The sequence below is a fragment of the Microchirus variegatus genome, assembly GCF_963457635.1.
Source record: "Microchirus variegatus genome assembly, chromosome: 3".
In the NCBI taxonomy this organism is placed as follows: domain Eukaryota; kingdom Metazoa; phylum Chordata; class Actinopteri; order Pleuronectiformes; family Soleidae; genus Microchirus; species Microchirus variegatus.
The window spans coordinates 505,001-527,500 of record NC_139804.1 but is presented as its reverse complement, the minus strand read 5'-3'; the positions used below and the strand labels follow the sequence as shown (position 1 = coordinate 527,500).

General features: G+C 40.1%; 1 protein-coding gene across 1 annotated transcript in view; it reads left to right on the top strand.

Moving 5' to 3' along the window:
* dock10 (dedicator of cytokinesis 10) overlaps positions 1-22,500 on the top strand; it is a gene marked incomplete at its 5' end in the record, with an annotated part of 41,389 nt that overhangs the window by 2,307 nt on the left and 16,582 nt on the right. The window contains 36 exons of the mRNA XM_083886464.1: positions 2,241-2,360; positions 3,035-3,124; positions 3,725-3,807; positions 5,297-5,369; positions 5,559-5,723; positions 5,859-5,993; positions 6,601-6,787; positions 7,406-7,491; positions 8,112-8,195; positions 8,293-8,451; positions 8,683-8,800; positions 8,882-8,982; positions 9,588-9,710; positions 10,620-10,702; positions 10,800-10,922; positions 11,041-11,120; positions 12,054-12,241; positions 12,339-12,404; positions 12,469-12,561; positions 12,762-12,885; positions 14,175-14,296; positions 14,377-14,460; positions 14,809-14,901; positions 15,100-15,218; positions 15,360-15,429; positions 16,872-16,985; positions 17,061-17,132; positions 17,206-17,352; positions 18,251-18,334; positions 19,607-19,703; positions 19,805-19,837; positions 19,958-20,136; positions 21,125-21,241; positions 21,711-21,828; positions 21,965-22,080; positions 22,263-22,377. Coding sequence (XP_083742590.1) covers positions 2,241-2,360; positions 3,035-3,124; positions 3,725-3,807; positions 5,297-5,369; positions 5,559-5,723; positions 5,859-5,993; positions 6,601-6,787; positions 7,406-7,491; positions 8,112-8,195; positions 8,293-8,451; positions 8,683-8,800; positions 8,882-8,982; positions 9,588-9,710; positions 10,620-10,702; positions 10,800-10,922; positions 11,041-11,120; positions 12,054-12,241; positions 12,339-12,404; positions 12,469-12,561; positions 12,762-12,885; positions 14,175-14,296; positions 14,377-14,460; positions 14,809-14,901; positions 15,100-15,218; positions 15,360-15,429; positions 16,872-16,985; positions 17,061-17,132; positions 17,206-17,352; positions 18,251-18,334; positions 19,607-19,703; positions 19,805-19,837; positions 19,958-20,136; positions 21,125-21,241; positions 21,711-21,828; positions 21,965-22,080; positions 22,263-22,377 — 3,961 coding nt within the window. The remainder of the gene's footprint in view (positions 1-2,240; positions 2,361-3,034; positions 3,125-3,724; positions 3,808-5,296; positions 5,370-5,558; positions 5,724-5,858; positions 5,994-6,600; positions 6,788-7,405; positions 7,492-8,111; positions 8,196-8,292; positions 8,452-8,682; positions 8,801-8,881; positions 8,983-9,587; positions 9,711-10,619; positions 10,703-10,799; positions 10,923-11,040; positions 11,121-12,053; positions 12,242-12,338; positions 12,405-12,468; positions 12,562-12,761; positions 12,886-14,174; positions 14,297-14,376; positions 14,461-14,808; positions 14,902-15,099; positions 15,219-15,359; positions 15,430-16,871; positions 16,986-17,060; positions 17,133-17,205; positions 17,353-18,250; positions 18,335-19,606; positions 19,704-19,804; positions 19,838-19,957; positions 20,137-21,124; positions 21,242-21,710; positions 21,829-21,964; positions 22,081-22,262; positions 22,378-22,500) is intronic.

Genomic DNA, 22,500 nt, shown 5'->3' with positions numbered 1-22,500 from the left:
ATCTCTCCTTACTGACGCTCTCCTCAGCCGTGATATTTCAGACAAAAATCTCTAACAGAAGACAGACTGTGTTGTGATTGGCCAGTACCTGGAAGTGACATAATTAGCACACAAGCTCTCAGAAGCACAGCTCCCCCCTCTGGAACGGTGGATGCACTGCTCCTCATTATCAAAACATTGTTTTAACAGTGTTTAAAAATAGCTTCTTCACGACTCCCCGCCTCAGTCCCTTTGACGACCTTTGACCCAGAGTCAGACCCAGAGTCAGAGGACACTGTCGCTCGTGAAACACCTCCACAACGGACGTTATTCTTCTTCTGTGGTTCAATGTACGCAACCGGATGTGCCCGGACTAGTGCCCGGAGCAGGAGGATCTGCTGTTCAGGAGAACCGCTGTTTACGTAACCGGACCGGTTTTTTCAGAGATCTCTCTGAGCCTGAGATTACAATAAAACACAGCGTTCTCAGCAGTGGCTGAACTGTTTGTTTAGAACCTTCAGGGCTTCATAAACAAGGTAATGACGCAGATACACACTAAAAAACAGAGTTAATTGGAACTTCAGGTCTAGGTTTTCTGAATTCTCAAACTCAAAGACAAATAAACAAAGTCTTCTTCTCATGTCATAAATAGTGAAGATAATAAATGACAGATAATATTGATATGATCTAAAGGATTAATGACTGACTTTATGTTAAAATGATCAAACTGATCTTCAGTTTCACACTCGCCGGGGATTTTCTGTGTGTGCGTGTGTGTGTGTGTGTGTGTGTGTGTGTGTGTGTGTGTGTGTGTGTGTGTGTGTGTGTGTGCGTGTCAGACATCAAACAATCAACTTCCTCTCTACACACACGTGTGCAGACACACACACACAGAATCAGTTCTGCTTCTCACAGACACACACACACGACGCTGCCTCCTGTCCTCTCAGTGTGTGTGTGTGTTATTGAGTGAGTGTTAGTTATTAGTGTTAGTGAGTGTGTGTGTGTGTGTTAGTGTCAGTGAGTGTGTGTGTGAGACGCAGTAACGTGGTCATGAGCTTCAGGAGTAAAATCACCTTCAGGAAGAAGATGAAGAGCAAACGAGTGAGATCGGATTACAGCCGTCTGAGTATTGTAGGTATTTGTGTGTGTGTGTGTGTGTGTGTGTGTGTGTGTGTGTGTGTGTGTGTGTGTGTGTGTGTGTGTGTGTGTGTGTGTGTGTGTGCGTGTGTGAATTCTTACTTTATATAGATTACTTTCATTTTTGCTCACATGTCTGTCGTCCTCTCTCTGTGACACACACATATGTATGTATATATCCATCCATCCATCCATTATCTAATATATATGTATATATATATGTATGTATATATGTATGTATATATATATATATATATATATATATATATGTGACTTCCTCTCTGACCCGCTGACGTCTCTCTCTGGTTTTGTTTCTTCTCTTCACGTCGTGTAAAATGTGAAAATGAAAGACTGAAGGTTTTTATTTAACGTGTGAACGAGTGATTCATTCATTCATTCACTAGTTACATAGTTAGAAACACGTCATCATCATCATCATCATCATCATCATGTTCAGATTATCTCTGGGAAACAACATAAACAAAGACAGAATTCTCAGATTATAGTGAAGAGAAACAAAAGTCTGTTCATTTAATCTCAGGACGTGACTTTAATCTGAGGTCAAGAATTATGAGTTTAATAATCCCATCATTTTGACTTAAAATTTATCAAAATTGAATTCTGAGATCTGACTTTAATCTGTATTCATGAATTCTGACAAATCTGAGATTAAAATCTGATGACTTTAATGCTGTCTGAGAATTCAGGGTAAGAAAAAAATCTGAATTTTACAATGACTCTCCTGAGATTAAAGTCAGAATTCAGACTTGACTAATCCTCAGATTACTGATGAAGCTTCACTGACACAGAACTCAGATTAAATAAAGAGATGTGAGTTGTTTGGGGCGTGTCACAGTTAATCTCACTTCACTTCCTGTGACACTTTTAGATCGTCATGATGTCATCACCAAACACAGGAAGTGTCATTTTGGTCAGATTATCCTTCACTGACAGATTTTTAAATATCATCAGATTATCGATCTTCCTTCTCTGTTTCCAATGAACATTTACAGAAAATGTGAAGATGTTGATGTTAATCCCAGAGCATATTTAAACTAACAAATCTCTAATCTGTGTGTGTGTGTGTGTGTGTGTGTGTGTGTGTGTGTGTGTGTGTGCAGCAGGAGAAGCCTAAAGTGATCGATCCTCTGGATTATGAGTGTGTAATCTCTGAACTGTGGGATGATGTGAAGGACGACCCTCTCAGAGACCTCCTCCTCTTCCCTGATCACGATTTCTCTGTAAGACTTTTTAAAATTACTATTAACACTTTATTCTGCAGATTAGCTGGATTAGCAATTCACTCTGCTCTGTGATTGGACGGTTGTTGATGGTGGGCGGAGCTAGAGACAAATGAATACATTGTTTCCTCTTTATTACAGTTTAATATTAATGACACAGGTCGTTTTATTCAATGATTAAATCTGAACATGAATAATAATAATGCATATTATTAATAATTATCATTATTATTATTAATAATAATAATAATAATAATAATAATAATAATAATAATGCATGTGTGTGGTGTTCATCTGTCTGATATCTCAATCACTGTGTTTACGTTCATGTCAAAAGTCTGATTTTAGTCAGACTAAGACAATAAATCACTTAGTCCGACTCAAAATGGAGCTAGTCTTAGTCAGACTAACAGACCTGGACCATGTGACTCATAATCTGATTACTGCTGCATGTGAACTCTTAGTCAGACTAGAGTCGACGAACACGATCTCACGTCCATCTCAGACTCTGTAAATTGTCTGTCTTAGTCAGACTATGACCTTAGTCTGATTAAACTCAACATAGTGACTGTGTATGGTGTTGAGTGGGTGTGTGTGTGGGCAGGACAGACCATAATACTGAGGATTAAACCTGCTACATAAGCATATGTTTCCATGTCTTCACGTCTCTGCAGGTGTCCACGGTTCCTCAGGACAGAAGAACTCTCAGGTCAACTGTCCCTGAAGGAACAGAGCTGCAGTCTGAGTGTCTGCTGGTCAGACAGGTGAGAGACACCATGGTTAATCCTCAGGGATTAAGAGGACCAGGTGAGAGACACCATGGTTAATCCTCAGGGATTAAGAGGACCAGGTGAGAGACACCAGGTTAATCCTCAGGGATTAAGAGGACCAGGTGAGAGACACCAGGTTAATCCTCAGGGATTAAGAGGACCAGGTGAGAGACACCAGCTCCTCTTAATCCTCAGGGATTATCACAAACTGCAGCGTCTGAACTCAAACTGCTGTGGTTTGAGTGTAAACGTCAGTTTAGACCGTTTCTAATCCAGGACTTCCTCTGGTCGTGCTGTTACCATGACGCTAACGACAAACACGTGTGTGTGTGTGTGTGTGTGTGTGTGTGTGTGTGTGTGTGTGTGTGTGTGTGTGTGTGTGTGTGTGTGTGTGTGTGTGTGTGTGTGTGTGTGTGTGTGTCTCTGGGGCAGAATCATTAATCCACTTCCCTTTTATCATTTAAATCATGTTCACATCAGTGATTCTGCCTCAGGAGAACTGGAGGTTTTTCCTCTTTGTTTCAGCACATTTATGTTTTAAATCTTCTTCTTCTTCTTCTTCTTCTTCTTCTTCTTCTTCTTCTTCTTCTTCAGGCCTGTAAATATTACAACTCTGAGCTGAACGTGGTCCAGTTCAAGTACGACGAATATGCTGGAGATTATCGTCTGCTGCCCAGGTAATTCATCCACATTCTGCTCTAATCTAATCTAATCTGCCTCAAAATGACCTGCAGACGTTCAGAGTTTTGCTGATGATACAAACGTCTTCATACTTCAGTCCATAAAATCTACAAGTTAAAGGTAAAGTTGTAAATGTCCATCAGAGCAGAGGTTTTTGGACGTCCCCCTGCTGGACGTCTGCTGGACCACAGGAATGTCCCCAGAGTGTCCACCGCTCTGTTTTTATGGTGTGTTCACATGAGCTGAGGAATGAACTCAGGAACAATCACAGTCTCAAACTCATGCTCTTAGTTTACAAAGATGTCGACTAAACAACCAAAGTACAAGTTTATCTCACTTCCCTCCAGAGATTAACAGATTATATTCTGAAGTTTATCTTCACCGACTTTAAGAGCAAACACTTTTGTTTTCCGAGGATTACGTTGAAAAATAACTGCACTCTCAGCACCTGAAGTGCAAAAAAAGTTTAATGGTTATTAAACAATATTTTTTTTTTATACATTTAAACATCAGTTTTGATAAAAACATTTATTTATTTCATAATCTCCATTCACCGTTACCTGTCACCTGCTGGATTATTACAGACATGAGATTAACGTCAGAGGAAAATGAGTCACTGAGATGTTGAGAAGTAAAAAAACCTCAGAGAGAAAGTTAATAACAGAATAAATATGAGTTTATGTTCTAAAGATAAAGAGAAATCAGGTTATAATGAGTTTCAATGGGTACATTTTTGTCCCTAAGGTGACGAATGTAACTATTACTCTCACACATGTTGTTATTATTATTTAGTAGATTATCTTTACACTAATGTATGAATATTTGTTCATTTACACAAATCATAGAAACACAAGACACACTTTTACAATCAAACATGAACTAAATGATCATCACACACTTAATTGTGTGTTTTAGTCACTTTGTTTCTGAGCGTTTTCCCTTTAAGACATGTTTTATTTCCTGTGTTTATGACTGAGTGACTTTTATCTTCACTCTGCAGACACACTGTCTACACACACACACACACACACACACACACACACACACACACACACACACACACACACACACACACACACACACACACAAGTGAGGACCAGCATTTCCACTTTATAAATCAACACAATTACAAATATCTACTTCATGAATGACATCTATAAAGAACTACTGGGTGCAGTACCATAACATGTGTGCAGGTGGAGCCCTAGAGTAAAAAATATTAGTCTGACTAAGACTAGCTCCATTTTAGTCGGACTAAGGCGTTTACATGACATTAAGAAAAGTGATTTATTGTCTCTTTATTGGACAAAATGTCCTCACTTTGTTGGTTAAAAACCCCTCACTGGTCCTCAGTATGCTGCAAGTACAAGAACACACACACACACACACAACCACACGCACACACACACACACACACACACACACACACACACACACATTATTGTATCATATTTCATGATAAAATCCAAATTTTTTTCTCCTCAGGAAAATGTACAAAGCAGAGAAACTTCCGTCTCATTCCTTTGAGATCGACCACGAGGACGTGGACAAAGATGAGGTCAGTGATGTCACAGCAGAGGTCAGAGGTCAGAGGTCAGGGGTCAGAGGTCAGAGGTCAGGGGTTAGAGGTCAGAGGTCAGGAGTCAGAGGTCACGTCCTGAGTGTTTAAATGAGTTTATCACAGCTTTGAAAGACTTTCAAATATACTTTGTGTTTCTAAAGTCAATAAACTGATGATGTTTTCCAGGACACCACGTCTCTGTCCTCATCTAAAGGAGGAGGAGGAGGAGGAGCAGGAGGAGGAGCAGGAGGAGGAGCAGGAGGAGGAGCAGGAGGGATGGGTGTGTTCAGGTGTGGTTGGCTTTACAAAGGAAACTTCAACAGCACGGTCAACAACAGCATCACTGTTCGGGTGAGGACTTTTATTATGGTTCACTTTTCTGTCTTCATCCTCACTTCCTGTTTAACTCCTGTTTACGTCCTGTGTGTGTGTGTGTGTGTGTGTGTGTGTGTGTGTGTGTGTGTGTGTGTGTGTGTGTGTGTCCAGTCTTTTAAGCGCAGATATTTCCAGCTCACACAGTTAACAGATAATTCCTACATCATGAACTTCTACAAAGACGAGAAGATTTCTAAAGAACCTAAAGGCTGCATCTTCCTCGACTCGTGCACTGGTGTAGTTCAGGTCAGTGTGTACTAATACTACTGTTACTACTACTGTTACTACTACTGTTACTACTGCATTAATGTAGTAATGTGTGTCTTCCTTTATTCGTGTGCATAATAATACGTTTATATTCCTCAGAACTGAGATTTATTCAGTTTCATGTCTCCGTTCATCCTCACAGTGAAAATACATTTGAAATCAAACATTTCAGTAAAATCATTGGAATTAAAATAGAATAGAAAATAAAAGTCAATTTAAAACAAAGACTTTACAGTAAAATAGTTTCAGATTCAGTGATTCTATGTTTATACGTGTTCAATTTCTATTATTTCTATTATGTTTATTTCCTTTTTTGAATCCACTGAAATAAAAGCAGCAGTTTCATTCATTCATTATTCATTCATTCATATATTTATTCAGATTCTTTTGGACAAACAGAGGGAAATAAAATCAATACATTTCCTGAGATTAATTCAGAAAATCATTTGTTTGAATCGATGAAATAAATATGTTTTTTATTTGTTTTGTTCCCTGGATTCACTGTGTCATCGCTGTGGTTTCACCCGTTCATCGCCGTGGTTTCACCTGTTCATCGCTGTGGTTTCACCCGTTCACGGTCGTGCAGAACAACCGTCTGAGGAAACACGCCTTCGAGCTGAAGATGAACGAGGTGACGTACTTCGTCCTGGCTGCAGAGAGCGAGCAGGACATGGAGGAGTGGATCAGTACTTTGACCCGGATCCTTCAGATCAGCCCTCATGACGGAGCGGCACCGGACCGCAAGAGTCTGGACCTGACGGACCATCGACAGGGTGAGAGTCACACATTTATGTGATGTTTATGATGTTTATGATGTTCATGATGTTTATGATGTTCATGATGTTTATGATTTTTATGATGTTTATGATGTTTATGATGTTTATGATGTTTATGATGTTCATGATGTTTATGATTTTTATGATGTTTATGATGTTCATGATGTTTATGATGTTTATGATGTTCATGATGTTTATGATTTTTATGATGTTTATGATGTTTATGATGTTTATGAGTCCTGGAACTGACGTTAGATTCTACTTCAAAGTCACAGAGAAATATTTGGTGGATAAATCAGAGACAGAAGAATTAAAAAAGCTTTTATTGTCTTAACTTCCTGTCGGTCCGGACAGAGACTTTGTGCAGCTTCAGTTTCTCTGACACAAACTCTTCAATTCTTGTAAAGAGGATTTGAGAGCTGAGCTCACAGAGGTTTGGAATGCGGCCTCAGCAGCGATGATGTCATGTCTCTGTGGTCTGTAAATCAGGTCTGAGTCGACGTTAACGATCGGCCTTTAGGACGAACATGAAGGTCGTGTTTCTGCCTCATTATCCTCAGTAACCGTGGAAACACAAGGACTCACGTTTCACATGTTGTTGTCGTTTGTCGTCAGACGTCTTCGATCTGTCGCTGAGCGACGGATGTTTGGAGGAAAACGAAGAGACGACGGAGAACGGGATCAACCCAGAGCTGGCAAAGGTCTGATCTCTTTATCTAAACACTCTTCTTGACCAAAGGTGGCGCTAATGAGCCAGTTTCACAACAGACCTCTGAAACATTTTGATGAATTAGTTTAAAGTTTTCTAAATGAATTGTCAAGGAGTTCCTGCGATATCGTAAAAAATAATGTGTTTATTGTGTCTTTTGTCCTCAAACTGTGATGTAAATGTGACCAGAAACAAATCCTTTTATTCTTTACTTATTTCTGACTAATATATTGATTGTTAATAACCTGGTCGCACAGACTGATGACTGATCACTTCCTCTTTCATGAGATCAATGAACTCTCACCAAACTTTATGTTCACGTCTGGAGCTGCAAACATTATAATCCGACCAAGTTTTGCAGGAATTAATGTTAAAACAAAACAAAGACATTTTCACATTTCGTGTTCCCACTAGCCACTGAGCAGGCTCCGCCCACACATGCTCCGCCCACACACACAGACTCCGCCCTCTACCAGTCTTTAATGCGTTAGCAGTGAAATCACTCAGTGGCTCTCCATTCTTTTTCACCTTCTTTTTCGGGGCTAAAGCCAGTCATTGCGCCACCTACTGGTCGACATAAATGTGACCTGGTGTTTTTTCTTCTGTTTTCAGTATATTTCAGAAACAGACGAAGGAATTCGCTCGGCCAGAAGAGAAGAGCGACTGAACCTGTTCTCCCTGGACCCCGACACTCCGGTAACAACACTGACAAACAAGAGTTCATTCTCAAACCTGGTTCACTTACACTGAGACTTGATCAGAATATTTACTGTTCTGCTCTCATCGACCTCAGGTTCTGAGAAGTCCACGCAGTGAACATCCGTCCAGTGAAAACACAACAGTTCGTCCGTTTGAGGAAAAACTGGGCAGAAGATTCATGATCACGTGTCGATCTTTAAATCTTCTGCTGCAGAGCTGCATCAGTGAGAGTGAGACTGGACCTGTGACTAATGTGAGCGCACTATTATACCTCTATATACACTATATATATATATATATATATACACTTTATAACATATATATGCACAAATGATATATACGCTTGTCTACTGTTTGAATTACAGGTTCATGGTTTTCTTTTTTTCATGAGACGAGTGCTTTTATTTTGAAATGCTGTGTAATATCATCACCATCCATGTTTTTTGAGGCATGAAAAGTTCAAACATCTGAATCTTCTCCTCAGATCGAACCCTTCTTCGTTTCTCTGGCTCTGTTCGACGTACGTGAAGGACGGAAGGTGTCGGCAGATTTCCACGTGGACCTGAACCAGGAGGAAGTTCGTCAGATGGTCGGAGGCTGCAGTAACAGCACGGGCAGCCTGGGACCTGGTCCTGGTCCATTTCCTGGTCCAGGACCAGGACCTGGACCAGGAAATGGACCAGGAGGTCAGGAGAACGGCCTGAGCTCCTCTGACGAGAAGAAACCAGGAGACTCGTCTGATCTGAGCTCAGATCTGGACTCATGGCTCTGTTTCCCTCAGCAGGTAAGAACCTGTTCAAACCTGTTCAAATCTGTTTAAACCTGTTCAAATCTGTTCAAACCTGTTTAAACTGGTACAAACATGTTCAAACCAGTTTAAACCTGTTCAAATCAGTTCAAATCTGTTCAAACCGGTTTAAACCTGTTCAAATCTGTTTAACCTGTTCAAATCTGTTTAACCTGTTCAAATCAAAACACGTTTAAACCCGTTCAAATCTCTTCAAATTAGTTTAAACCTGTTCAAACCTGTTCAAACCAGTTTAAACCTGTTCAAATCAGTTAAAATCTGTTCAAACCGGTTTAAACCTGTTCAAATATGTTTAAACCTGTTTAAACCTGTTCAAATCAGTTAATATCTGTTCAAACCGGTTTAAACCTGTTCAAATATGTTCAAACCTGTTTAAACCTGTTCAAACCTGTTTAAACCTGTTCAAATCTGTTTAAACCTGTTCAAACCTGTTCAAATCAACCCGTTTAAACCCGTTCAAATCTCTTCAAATTTGTTTAAACCTGTTCAAACCTGTTCAAACATGTTCAAACCAGTTCTGTCCTCACTGAGACATGATGAAGACGTTCTTTGTCTCACTGTGTTTGTCCTGGTGTCTTCAGGCCATCTTCTCGCTGACTAACCCTCACACAGACATCGTGATGGTGGCCAGAGTGGAGAAGGTGCTTATGGGTAATATCACCTGTGGAGCTGAGCCTTACATCAAGAACACTGATTCCAGCAAAGTAAGACTTTATTTACACACTTGATCTTCTCACATCTTTGTCCACAGTTACAGATTTTTCTGCTTTTACAATCAGGGCTGAAACTTAAGATATTTTCATATTTGATGAATTTGTTGATTGTTTGGTCCAAAAAAGTGTTTCTCAAACCTGAAAATGATTCAGTTTCATGATTTCTTTGTTTTATGGAGCAAAGAAAGTCAGAAGTGTTTCAATGATAACGAGATGGATTTTGTAGCATCGGTGCAAATTCACCAAAAACGCCTCCATTTTCACGTTCAATCCAAAATGGCGGCCTCCTGTAGGATTCACAGGACACTTGTCATTGACTTTTATTTACAGCTCAACCTAATGAACATTTGGACCAAGTTTGGTTCACGTACGTTTAACCCGACAGGAGATGACCTACTAGCACTTTTTTGCGTCACGCTTTAGCCCCTCCCACTTCCAATTTTCCACGCTTTTTCACCAAACCTTCACCGTATTTCACCAAATATGTACATTTTCACCAGGATTGATGCGATGGAAGATCAGAGCAAAGGAAAGGCCTCAAAAATGGAATTCAAAAAAATATTTCCATAAATGAATCAGTGAATCAGATTAACTGTGTTTAACCGAGTGATTCTATTCTATAAATTCACCAAGAATTCACGAGCTGTTTCACTACATCTACTGCCAAATAATGAGCTCTTCTCTATATCCACGAAGAAACCGACTGCCAAATAGTGAGCTCTCTATAAACCCATCAACAGACAGATTGTCAAATAATAAGCTGTTTTAAACATTCACACACAAAAAAAGCTGAGGGACAAATAATGAGCTGTTCTAATCATCCATTAGCACACTGACTGCCAAATAGTGAGCCGTCCTGTGATGTGCGGTTTCTCACCGACGTTTGTTTTCTTTGTTCAGATCGTTCAGAAGATTTTAAGATCCAACAAACAGTTCTGCAGTAAACTGGGAAAGTACCGTATGCCGTTTGCCTGGTCTGTGCGGTCAGTGAACGCAGCATTTATACAACTCTAAAATCATCTTCATCATCATCTTCATCATGTTTATCTTCTGACTCCTGGTCTTTTCTGTCTGTTCCAGGTCGGTGTTTAAAGACAACCACGGTGCTTTGGACCGAGAGTCTCGATTCTCTCCTCTGTTCAAACAAGAGAGTAATAAGATCTGCACAGATGATCTGATCAGACTGGTGTCAGAGTTCAGGAGGTAAAACCTCACTCATGTACATTTACTGACATCATAACAAAAACAAACATTCTGCTCATCCATCGTCTGGAAACACATGAGATTTTAGCTTCAGCTTCTTGTTTGTTTGTGTGAGCAGAGCAGAGAAGAGCAGTAAACTACAGACCATCCCTGGGAGTCTGGACGTCACCATGGACTATGTTCCTATGGAGCATCCAAGTGAGTGTGCTCTTTAGCCACAGAACATGACCCTTATACTGCCCCCTGGTGGTTCACCAGTATGGACATCGTTACGATATCTTCAACATTTTCCTGTCTTTAAAGGTGCATTATGTAATAAATGATAAAATCCTCCTAATATGTCACAGAGACTCAGGAATAATGTTCATATAACAAACTGAACTCACCAACAACAACAGTACAGACTAAATATGTGCATTAAAAAAATATTTTGCAGACTGTAAATCATGTTTATGTTTTGGCGTCATGTGGCGCCACCTACCGCCATTTACCAATCATTGCAGTCAGTAGAGTCTCAGCTGCCGAGCAACCACGGGTTGCCAGTTACGTAAGAAAACGAAAACTAAAAGACCTCGGTGTTTTGAATTTGAATGTAGTAACTGTTTTTGGCCACATTCTTACATATGGCACCTTTAAATAAAAGCTGCAATAAACCAAGAGGATTTTAGGTCAGATTTCACAGCTGAGGGGCGGAGTCACTTTGCTTTGTTTGGTTTTACTAAAATAAAACATAGAAGAAGACATTAATGTAATGTGTGTTTACAGGACGTTTTTTAATCATTAAAACTCTCTTGTGATGTGGAATAAAACACATTAAAATGACTTGACAGAACGTTTCCCTGCTTTAAACTGCTGTAATAACATTAATCACATTAACGTGTCAGTTACGTCAGAAAACCAAACCTAAAAGACCTCGGTGTTTTGAATTTGAATGTAGTAACTGTTTTTGGCCACATTCTTACATATGGCGCCTTTAACTCCCATTTAGACACGGCAATAAAAGCACACGATTTGTAAGTGGGTTAGTGTTGAAGTCTGTGACGATGCTAACGTGTGAATGCTAACTCTAGTTAGCAGTTAATAAGAAGTAAACAGCTGTGTGTGAAGCTCCTCCCCCTCTCCGATCTGCAGACTGCGTGACGTCCTCATACGTCCCGGTGAAGCCCTTTGAAGACCTCAGCAAACACCAGGCCACGGTGGAGGTGGAGGAGTTTGTGCAGGACTCGTGCAGGTTCACGCAGCCTCACCGCGTCTACACCAACCACCTCTACGTTTACCCCAAACACCTGAAATACGACGGCCAGAAGAGCTTTGCTAAGGTTCACTCTGATCAAAAACACGTTAACAACACGCCGTCCAGGATCATCCTCCGCGTTGCGTTCACTAACCGTCCGTGTTTTTCACGCTCGTTCACAGGCTCGGAATCTGGCCGTCTACGTGGAGTTCCGCAGCTCAGACGAAGAAGACGCCAAACCTTTGAAGGTAGAACTTTGAATGAATGTTCTCAGCTGTGCATGAAATATATTAACCATGTGTATTTGTGTAGACCATCTACGGTAAACCAGGAGGTCCAGTCTTCACCACAGCAGCCTGTTCCACGGTTCTCTATCACTCTCAGAACCCGGACTTCTACGATGAGGTGAGTTCAGATCATCAAAGTTTCAGCTTTTTCTTCTCACTTTCTTCTGATTTTCAAAGAAATGACGACTAACACTTGAGTTTGAGGACAGTGATAATAAAGAGTGATCATTGAAGTGGAGAACGTTCCTCACACCTGGACGTGGACTCTCCTTCAGAACCAATGTTCTAACCAAAGGTCCATCATTGTTTTGTCCTCAGGTGAAGATCGAACTTCCCACTCAGCTTCATGAAAAACACCATCTTCTTTTCTCCTTTTATCACGTGACCTGTGACATCAACACAAAGACCAACGCAAAGAGGAAAGAAGCTCTGGAGACGCCAGGTGAGACATCTTCATATTTAGTCTCCAGGTGAGACATCTTCATATTTAGTCTCCAGGTGAGACACCTTCATATTTAGTCTCCAGGTGAGACACCTTCATATTTAGTCTCCAGGTGAGACACCTTCATATTTAGTCTCCAGGTGAGACACCTTCATATTTAGTCTCCAGGTGAGACACCTTCATATTTAGTCTCCAGGTGAGACACTTTCATATTTAGTCTCCAGGTGAGACACTTTCATATTTAGTCTCCAGGTGAGACACCTTCATATTTAGTCTCCAGGTGAGACACCTTCAAATTTAGTCTCCAGGTGAGACACCTTCATATTTAGTCTCCAGGTGAGACACCTTCATATTTAGTCTCCAGGTGAGACACCTTCATATTTAGACACCTTCATATTTAGACTCCTTCATATTTAGACTCCTTCATATTTAGACTCCATTAACAGTTCGTCAAATCTTTAAGGAAACTCGATTATATCTGAGGTGATTCATAATCCTCTGTCTTTAGTGATGAAATATTATTTATTATAAACATGGAGCTGATGTCGGTTTTTAGTTATTGTACAAACTAGAGATGAAACAATTATTAATCGATTACTAAATTAATCGTCAACTATTTTGATCATCGATAATCGGTTTGAAGCTTTTTTTCATGATTAAAACAAGATTTCTTATAATTTAAGCTTCTTAATGTGAATATTTTCTTTGTTTCTTTGCTCCACAAAAACAAAGAAATCATTAAAACTGAATCATTTTGATATAGACGTTCAAGAACATCATCATCTCCAGGTTTGACAAACACTGATCAACGTTTTTTAACATTTTCTGAACCAAACGAGAAAATAATCGTCAGATTAATCGATTACCAAAATAATGGTTAGTTTCAGCTCTTGTACAAACTGAGCTACTTTCATTGTTGACTCATTCAGATTCTGCTGTTCAACCAAACTATAGATGAGGTTTTTCCAGAGTTCATGTGACGATGAATCGTCTCAGAACTGATCTTTACGACGTGAGCTAAAGTCAGACTGAGGTTTAGTGACGTTTCCTCTGTTCTTTCAAATAAACGTCACCTGAACTCATCACAGTCTCAGGTTCTTCTTCAGTGATCATGTGACTCACGTTTGACGTCAAACTCAAACACTTTATGTTTAACGTGTCTTTACGTTAAAAACTCCCCCTGCTGGAGACACAGTGGTGTTACATGTGTTACACGTATACTCTGGTCGTGATGGTTCTTCACAAACGTTGTTGTTCTTCATCACGTCCTCACTTGTGTCTTGTGTCAGTCGGCTTCTCTTGGCTTCATCTGCTCAGAGACGGACGTCTGTCGTCTCAGGACTTCAGCGTTCCCGTCTCCTCAAACCTTCCTCCTGGATACTTGAGCATCAGAGACGCCAACAGCTCTAAGGTGAGAGCGACTCAGCACATTCACCTTCTGCTGAGTCTGTTAAAGATGAGGAAAATGTCAAAGATGTTCTTTTCTTACAGAACGCAGCAGACGTGAAATGGGTCGATGGAGGAAAAAGCGTTTTTAAAGTTTCAACAAACGTTGTCTCTACAGTTTACACTCAGGTCAGAACATCTGCTGCTTCTTCACGTCTTTATTTCATCTCCTCGTTTTATAACAAAACTGTTTAATTAGTTAAAAGAGTTTAAAGTCAGTAAAATAACTCTAATAACCCAGAACATGCTGGACCTTGAACACATCACCAGTCTGAACATCAGTCAAATAAAGTTTCTTCATGTTTTCACGTCGTCGTCTGATGTGAGGATTGTTCCAGTTGTTGAAGAACCTGAAACTTAAAGTTAAATATAAATATTGTCTTAATGTAAATATAGTGAGACTGATTTAAATAAACCTGTTTTATTGAGTTTTCATTCACTCTTCTGTTTTTCTGTTCTTCTCTTCTTCTGTTCCAGGATCTTCACCTGAACAGATTCTTCCAGCAGTGTCAGAGGAGAGAGCTGGACCTCTCAGCGCCCCCTAGCTGCAACTTCATCAACTGCCTGAAGGTCAGAGACGCAACTGTCTTTACTGCGACTGACACACACTTTGTTTTCTGACTTCTCTCATTTATATTTTTTTATTATTATTTCTCCCTCCTCCTCCTCCTCCTCCTCCTCCTCCTCCTCCTCCTCCTCTTCTTCCTCCTCTTCCTCCTCCTCCTCCTCCTCCTCCTCCTCCTCCTCCTCCTCTTCCTCCTCCTCCAGGGTCTCCTCAACATGGACAGAATCCCAGTCATCATCCGTTTCCTGCCAGTTCTCTTCAACCAGCTGTTCAAGGTTCTGACTCAGAATGACGATGACGAGGTCACTACTGCCACCACCAGGTAGGAGGTGGATCTGCGCTCTCTGTCATGTGATGGATCCTTTTGTTTTGAAGATGACGTGACATTATCCTGACATTATCCTGACTTTGACAGATGTTTTCAGCTCTTGTTATTTATGATTCTGATTCTTTGTGTTTCCAGAGTTCTGGTTCATATCGTTTCAAAGTGTCATGAAGAAAACCTGGATCATTATCTTCACTCTTACATTAAGGTAGAGTTCATGTTCATCTGTGTTTAACTAACGTCTGACATTAAACACATCACACGTCATTCAAATCCAAGACGTTTTGATGGATTTGAATCATCATTGAAGATTTGCCCATTTATAAGAGAATTTATTGAAAACATGGTCACGTGAACAAACGTTCAAATAAACCACATCTATGAAAACAGAAGCTTCTTCATGGTGGAGTTAGAACAACTGTCCTCATCACATAAACATCACATAAACATCAACCCTCTGTTTTTAAAGGTTACATTTATCCAAAAGTCAGGATTAAAAGAACATCATCTGATCATGAACTTGACGTTTCCCCTGAAAACAAACCAGACTGAAGCTCAGACACAAACACAGTGAAACAGAACATGAGTCTCAGAGCAGATTTATACTCTGATGCTTCATTAAAGACAAAGAGCTTCAGCTGAGGAGACGTCAGGTGATGACGAGCAGGTGATGAAGAGCAGGATCTGAGATAACTGATCATAAACCAAACTAAAGTCTGTTGGTTAAAAAAGAAAAAGAAAACCCAGCACAGAGTAAATAAAAAGAAAGTAGAACAGATAGAAAAGAGATGTAAATTAAACACAGATGAAAAATACACAAGGAAATAATTAACACATTAAATAAATAAATAAAACTCAAAAGAAACAAGAGAATAAAACAAAAAAAGGTCCAAGTAAAGAGAAAAAAGACAAATAAAGTGTTGACAAAAACAGACAAAAAAACAAATGTCTAAAGAAGCAGAAGTGAATTTATGAGGTCAGAGCGACGAGCCACACACACACACACACACACACACACACACAGACACACACACACACACACACACACACACACACAGACACGCACACACACACACACAAAAAGCTCAGATTTTGTCTCAGAGACTGAGCTGAAACATCGTTACCATGGTAACAGATCACATGACGTCTACACACATGAATGTGTGTGTGTGTCTGTGCGTATGTGTGTGTGTGTGTTTGTGCGCGTGTGTGTGTGTGTGTGCGTGCGTCTGTCTGTGTGTGTGTGTGTGTGTGTGTGCGTGTGCGTGCGTGCCTCTGTCTGTGTGTGTGTGTGTGTGTGTGTGTGTGTGTGTGTTCACAGTGTGAGGTGAATTTAAAATAGTGCAGTCAAATATAATCAATGAAATCAAAGCTCATTTAGTTCTGTTTTATTCACATATTCTTGTCATGTGGCGCCACCTACCGCCGTCTACTAATCATTGCAGTCAGTAGAGTCTAAGCTGCCGAGCAACCACGGGTTGAACCAGTTACGTCAAAAAACCAAACCTAAAAGACCTCTGTGTTTTGAATTTGAATGTAGTAACTGTTTTTGGCCACATTCTTACATATGTTAGAATGCATAGAATGCATACATTTAAACAAACTGTGACTCCTCCCCCTCTGTGTGTGTGTGTGTGTGTGTGTGTGTAGTTTGTGTTTAAATCTGAGGCTCACGGCTTCAGAACGGTCCACGAGGAGCTGACCAAGGGCATGACCTTTGACCTGAAGAGTAACGAGCAGACTGCGGTCAGGAACGTCCTGAAGGTCGGTCACTGACTCTGATCATCAACTGAAGAACATGTTTTTAAAGATGGACGCTGACCTTTGTTTCTCTTTCAGTTCTCCTGGTTTTTCTTGGAGCTGATCGTTAAATCCATGGCTCAACATCAGGTGGACACGGACAAGCTGAAGGTGGATAATCTGAGTTAATCTGATCTAATCTGAGCAGAGACTCAGCCTCTAACGCTAACGTTTATCTCCACAGCTTCCTCGTCCTCAGCGTTTCCCGTCGTCGTATCAGAGTCGCGTGGAGACGCTGGTGGAGACGGTGTCTGAACACATCTTCTGGAAGAACAAGGAGCTCGGAGACGAGACGCGCAGCGCTAACCTAGCTGTAGCTGCTTTTGTCAAAGTGAGGATTTGGATTTGATTAATCATCGTTTCTTCTTTAAAGATGTTCTCCACAGATCAGAGTTCTTCTCATTCTCTTTCAAAGTTCTCCTTCATGTATAATCTTCTTGGTTTCTTTGGGCCAATTCCAATTCCTATCTTAACCCTTAATCTTAACTGGCCTCAAAACCAAGTGTTGAGTGTTATTTTGTCACTTAGAAATGGGACACCCCTTAAATGCAGATACGTCTTCAGACTGTAGGGGGCAGAATAACGCCAAAGCTGCGTCCAGTCTGTCAACTCCAAAAAAGAAGAAGAAGAAGAAGAAGACATTTACGTCAGGATTATTTATTCTGATCCGTTTGTCAGTCAAGTTATTAGGTTGTCAGTTAGTTATAAGATGATACTCATACAAATATTCAGCTGACAGTTACCACACACCACGACTTATTGAAAAGTAAACCACACCGGCCGACTATTGACAAAAGATCGTAAAATAAAAATAAATGTTAGGCAACAATGACGTCAGTAATCCATAATATTGGCCTAAACTAAGATCATTTTTATATCTCTATTAACAAAGAAAATACTTCATTTGTATCGCACTCGTTTCGCTGCTTTCGACGCCATCTTTGTTATGTGAAAACACGCAATGCATTCTGGGTAGCCCTTGCTCCCAAGGGTGGTCTCTGAAAATCTCAATATTGAGGGCGATACAGCCCTTAAACTTGACCTCAACTTAATTTATCTGAGAATCAGGACAGAACTTGGACTAAAGGGAGAACATTTTTGAGATTGAGGGTTAAGCAAGGAATTGGAATTCACCTTTAATCCTCTGGATTCTCCCTCTGTCTTAACAGTGTACGACTCTCTTGTCCTCATGTCTCTAAAGTGTCCTCATGTCTTAACTGTGTCTTCAGCGCTGCTTCACTCTGATGGATCGAGGCTTCACCTTCAAACTCATCAGTAACTACATCAACATGATCACGGCGGCCGACAGCAAGGTGAACACATGAGCATCACGTCTCTCAACGTCCTGGTTTAAATCATCAGCTTTAAAAACTCTAGAGTCTTCAGTTTCCAACACAGACCATAATAATCCACAAACCTCCAAATAAATGTTTGTCTCAACTTTTTCCAGAAAGAACGACGGATAAAAAAGTGGAGTAGTGACCTGACAGATAACACTCACCTCCTCCACAGTCACTGTGAGCCTTTGAGCTCTGGGAGGCGCTACAGAGTTCCTCTGACATCTAAACATGTATTTAAAAATATAAATATACACATATATATATATGTATTTAACCGTATTTTAACTCCACAAAGTGACCACTAAGCTTTTAACCCACAGCTGCAGTGAAGAGCTGTTTTAATCTAATCTAACTCTGTGACACTTTTATTGGTTTGTTCTAATATTTTAACTTATTTTAAAATCTTAACTTATTTTAACTGTGTGTTGTTTTTTTCTCTACATCTACTTTTATTATTTTATGTTGTTGTTTTATTTCTATCTTAGTGGACAATAATGATTTAAAAAGAGAACGTGATAACGCTCACTTTTTATGATCCATTTTCAAATGTTTGTTTTCTTAGTTCTGTCAAAGTCAAAGTACTTTACAAAGGCAAAGAAATACATAAATAAAGACGTTCAAATCAACTTTAGAATTAAAAATGGACAAAATCATAAGAGATAAGTGTGTGATTTGCCAATAAAAGTGCATTTAAAGATATATTTCAAAGGTGAATTATGTAATAAATCTATTTTGTCTGTACAGTACAGACTAAATATTTGCATTAAAACAAATATTTTGCAGACTGTAAATCATGTTTATGTTTTGAAATCATGTTTTGGCGTCATGTGGCACCACCTACCGTCTATCTACCAGTCATTGCAGTCAGTAGAGTCTCTGCTGCCGAGCAACCACGGGTTGAACAGTTAGGTCAGAAAACGGAACCTAAAAGACCTCGGTGTTTTGAATTTGAATGTAGTAACTGTTTTGGCCACATTCTTACATATGGCGCCTTTAAGTAAAAGCTGCAATAAACAAAGATGATTTTAGGTCAGATTTCACAGCTGAGGGGCGGAGTCACTTTGCTTTGTTTGGTTTTACTAAAATAAAACATAGAAGATGACATTAGTTTTTAATCATTAAAACTCTCTTGTGATGTGGAATAAAACACATTAAAATGACTTAACAGAACGTTTCCCTGCTTTAAACTGCTGTAATAACATGAATCACATTAAAATGATATAAATGTGTGTTTTGTGTTTGCAGGTCTTGTGTGAGCTGAAGTTTGACTTCCTGAGGGAAGTTTGTAACCATGAACACTACATTCCTCTGAGTCTGCCTTTACCTTCTGCTCGCATCACAGGTGAGACGTCACATGACCTCAGGTATATGTGTGACGTCATGCATTCATCTCACTGTGTGTGTGTGTGTGTGTGTGTGTGTGTGTGTGTGTGTGTGTGTCAGATCATGCTTCTCCAGAGCCACAAATCACTCATGGTAAATAACTTCCCTCATTCTTCCGTGTCGTGGCCTCGTCTGTGAGCAAACGTCTGAACATCCTGGTCTGAGTGAACGTTCTCCATGTTCTCACCTGTTCTCACCGGTTCTCCTCCTCAGCGTCGGTGCCCGAGTACAACCTGACCGGAGAGTTCTGCAGGAAGCACTTCCTGACAGGTCTGCTGCTCCGTGAACTGGGTCTGGCTCTGCAGGACGAGCAGGACCTGAGACACTTAGCGTTAGCCACGCTGAAGACGCTGATGGCCAAACACTCGCTGGACTCACGCTACGCCACCAAGGTAAAACCAAACATGTGTTCATCTATGGAGAGACACCAAAAGAACACAAAGATACACACTGCATGACCAGATGTGACCACTAGGTGTGCTGGTCCATGACCCACCGTGGGAACTTTTTTGATTTTTAGATTTTTTTTTTAAAGAAAACTTCATCAGACTGTTTTCTGTTGATGAAAATGTTTGTACCTGTGAAGAACCACATTTGGTCCTCACAGTGAATACGGTCCCCACAGCGTAGGTGAAATGTCAGGGCTTGGTCCTCACCAGGATAGAGAAACAACACACACAGATTGAAATTTTAGCGTTGTGGAGCATTCGTGAGGATGAATGAATGAATGAATGAAAGAATGAAAGAATGAATGAATGAAAGAATGAATGAATGAATGAATTAATGAAAGAATTAATGAATGAATGAATGAAAGAATGAATGAATGAAAGAATGAATGCATGAATTAATGAATGAATGAAAGAATGAAAGAATGAATGAATGCATGAATGACTGAATGAAAAAATGAATGAATGAATAATGAATGAATGAATGCATGAATGAATGAATGTGTATCTGAGTGTTGTGATGTTAAACAGTCTCAGATTAACAATGTCGTGATGATGATGATGATGATGATGATGATGATGATGATCCAAATGTTTTCAGGAGGAAAATAAAAGGAAAAAGTGTGAAAAAAGAAAGTGAATGAATGAAAAACCGCAGCATTTTTTCTTGTCAGGAAACGTCAGTCGTTACATTTGTGTTTCATTAAGAATCTTTTTGAGATGATTCCTGAGTTTATTGATCACAGACTGTTGAAAATGGCAGAAAAGAATATTGTTTTATTGCTGAGTCGTGAATATTATGTTAGATCATGTGTTCAGATCAGGTTTCTTTGATCGTGGCGTCTTTATTCTTTTTCTCACTTTATTTCACAACAAAGGTGTTAGTTTGTGATGTGATTTGTGTTGATTTGTGTTGATTTGTGTGTTTTTCCAGGAGAAACAGGCCAGGATTGCGTCTCTGTATCTTCCTCTCTACGGTCTGATCCTCGACAACATGCCCAGATTCTTCCTCAGGGACATTTTCCCCATTTACTTCACGTCCAGTGATCAGGTGAAAATCAACAGGAGGAAAAAATACTTTGTTTAGTCATATTTACTTACTAATATACCACTATTTCAGTCGTGTACGGTCAATAAACACTAATTTACTTATATTTAGTGCTGTCAAACATTAATGCGTTTAGCGGCATCAGCGTTAACGCACAAAATTAGCTAATGCAGCTAACGGAGCTAACTGCTAAACAGTGCCTGGACTCTGGTGTCGCGGCGCGTAAACATGACGTCACGTGTGTTTTTTTCCGCTCAGTCGTCATGGAAACGTGTTTTGTACAGCACTACTTATTTACTTAAAATGTACTTTACTTTTTGTTATTGTTAAATAAATAAATACAGATTTCAATGATCATGTAAATGTATTTTCTGAGTGTGATTAGTTTTGTCTGAAATCCTCTGAACTGAGAAATCCTGAGATTCAAGTGAAAAAATAAATAATAATAATAATAATGATTTAATTCTCTTAGGGATCACGTGATGACCTCAGTGTGGGAGGGGGCGTGGCCGGAGGCGGGGTTACTGTTTCCCGCAACGGTAACTCTGTGGACGCGTCTTTTTCTAAGGAAGTGCTGAACTCCATCACAGGTAACAACAACCAACGCTCAGGTGTGATCTATGTCTGCAATGAACTGTGTTCACATGAATGAGTGAATGAATGAATGAATACATGTGACAGTGATGATACCCCTCCCCCTCCCCCTCCTCCCTCCTCCTCCTCCAGCTTTCTCATCCTTGGCCGTTGCCGTGGGAAACCAGGACTGTCGAGGTTCTCTGATCAGTGTGGACTCAAACCCCAACAGTGACAGGAACAGTGAGAAGATGGATGGATGTGAGAAGGTGTGTTTATCACATATGTGTACATATACACACATACATGTATGTACATATATATATATACATATATATATGTACATATGATCATAACACAAACCTATCATCATTCTCTCAGTTTAAGGTCAAAGATTGTTAACGTTTCCGTATGAACAAACCTGACATTTAAGCCCCGCCCCTTCTCACAGTTCGCTCGGCCTCAGTCTCTGATTGGCTACGGCTCTCGCTGTGATAAACTGGACCAGGCTGAGACGAGGAGCCTCCTCATGTGTTTCCTTCACATCATGAAAACCATCTCTGAAGGTGAGAAACTGTCAAACATCATTAAAGTCTAAGATTAAAGCTTCTGTGGTTTTACACACAGAGCGTGTGTGTGTGTGTGTGTGTGTGTGTGTGTGTGTGTGTGTGTGTGTGTGTGTGTGTGTG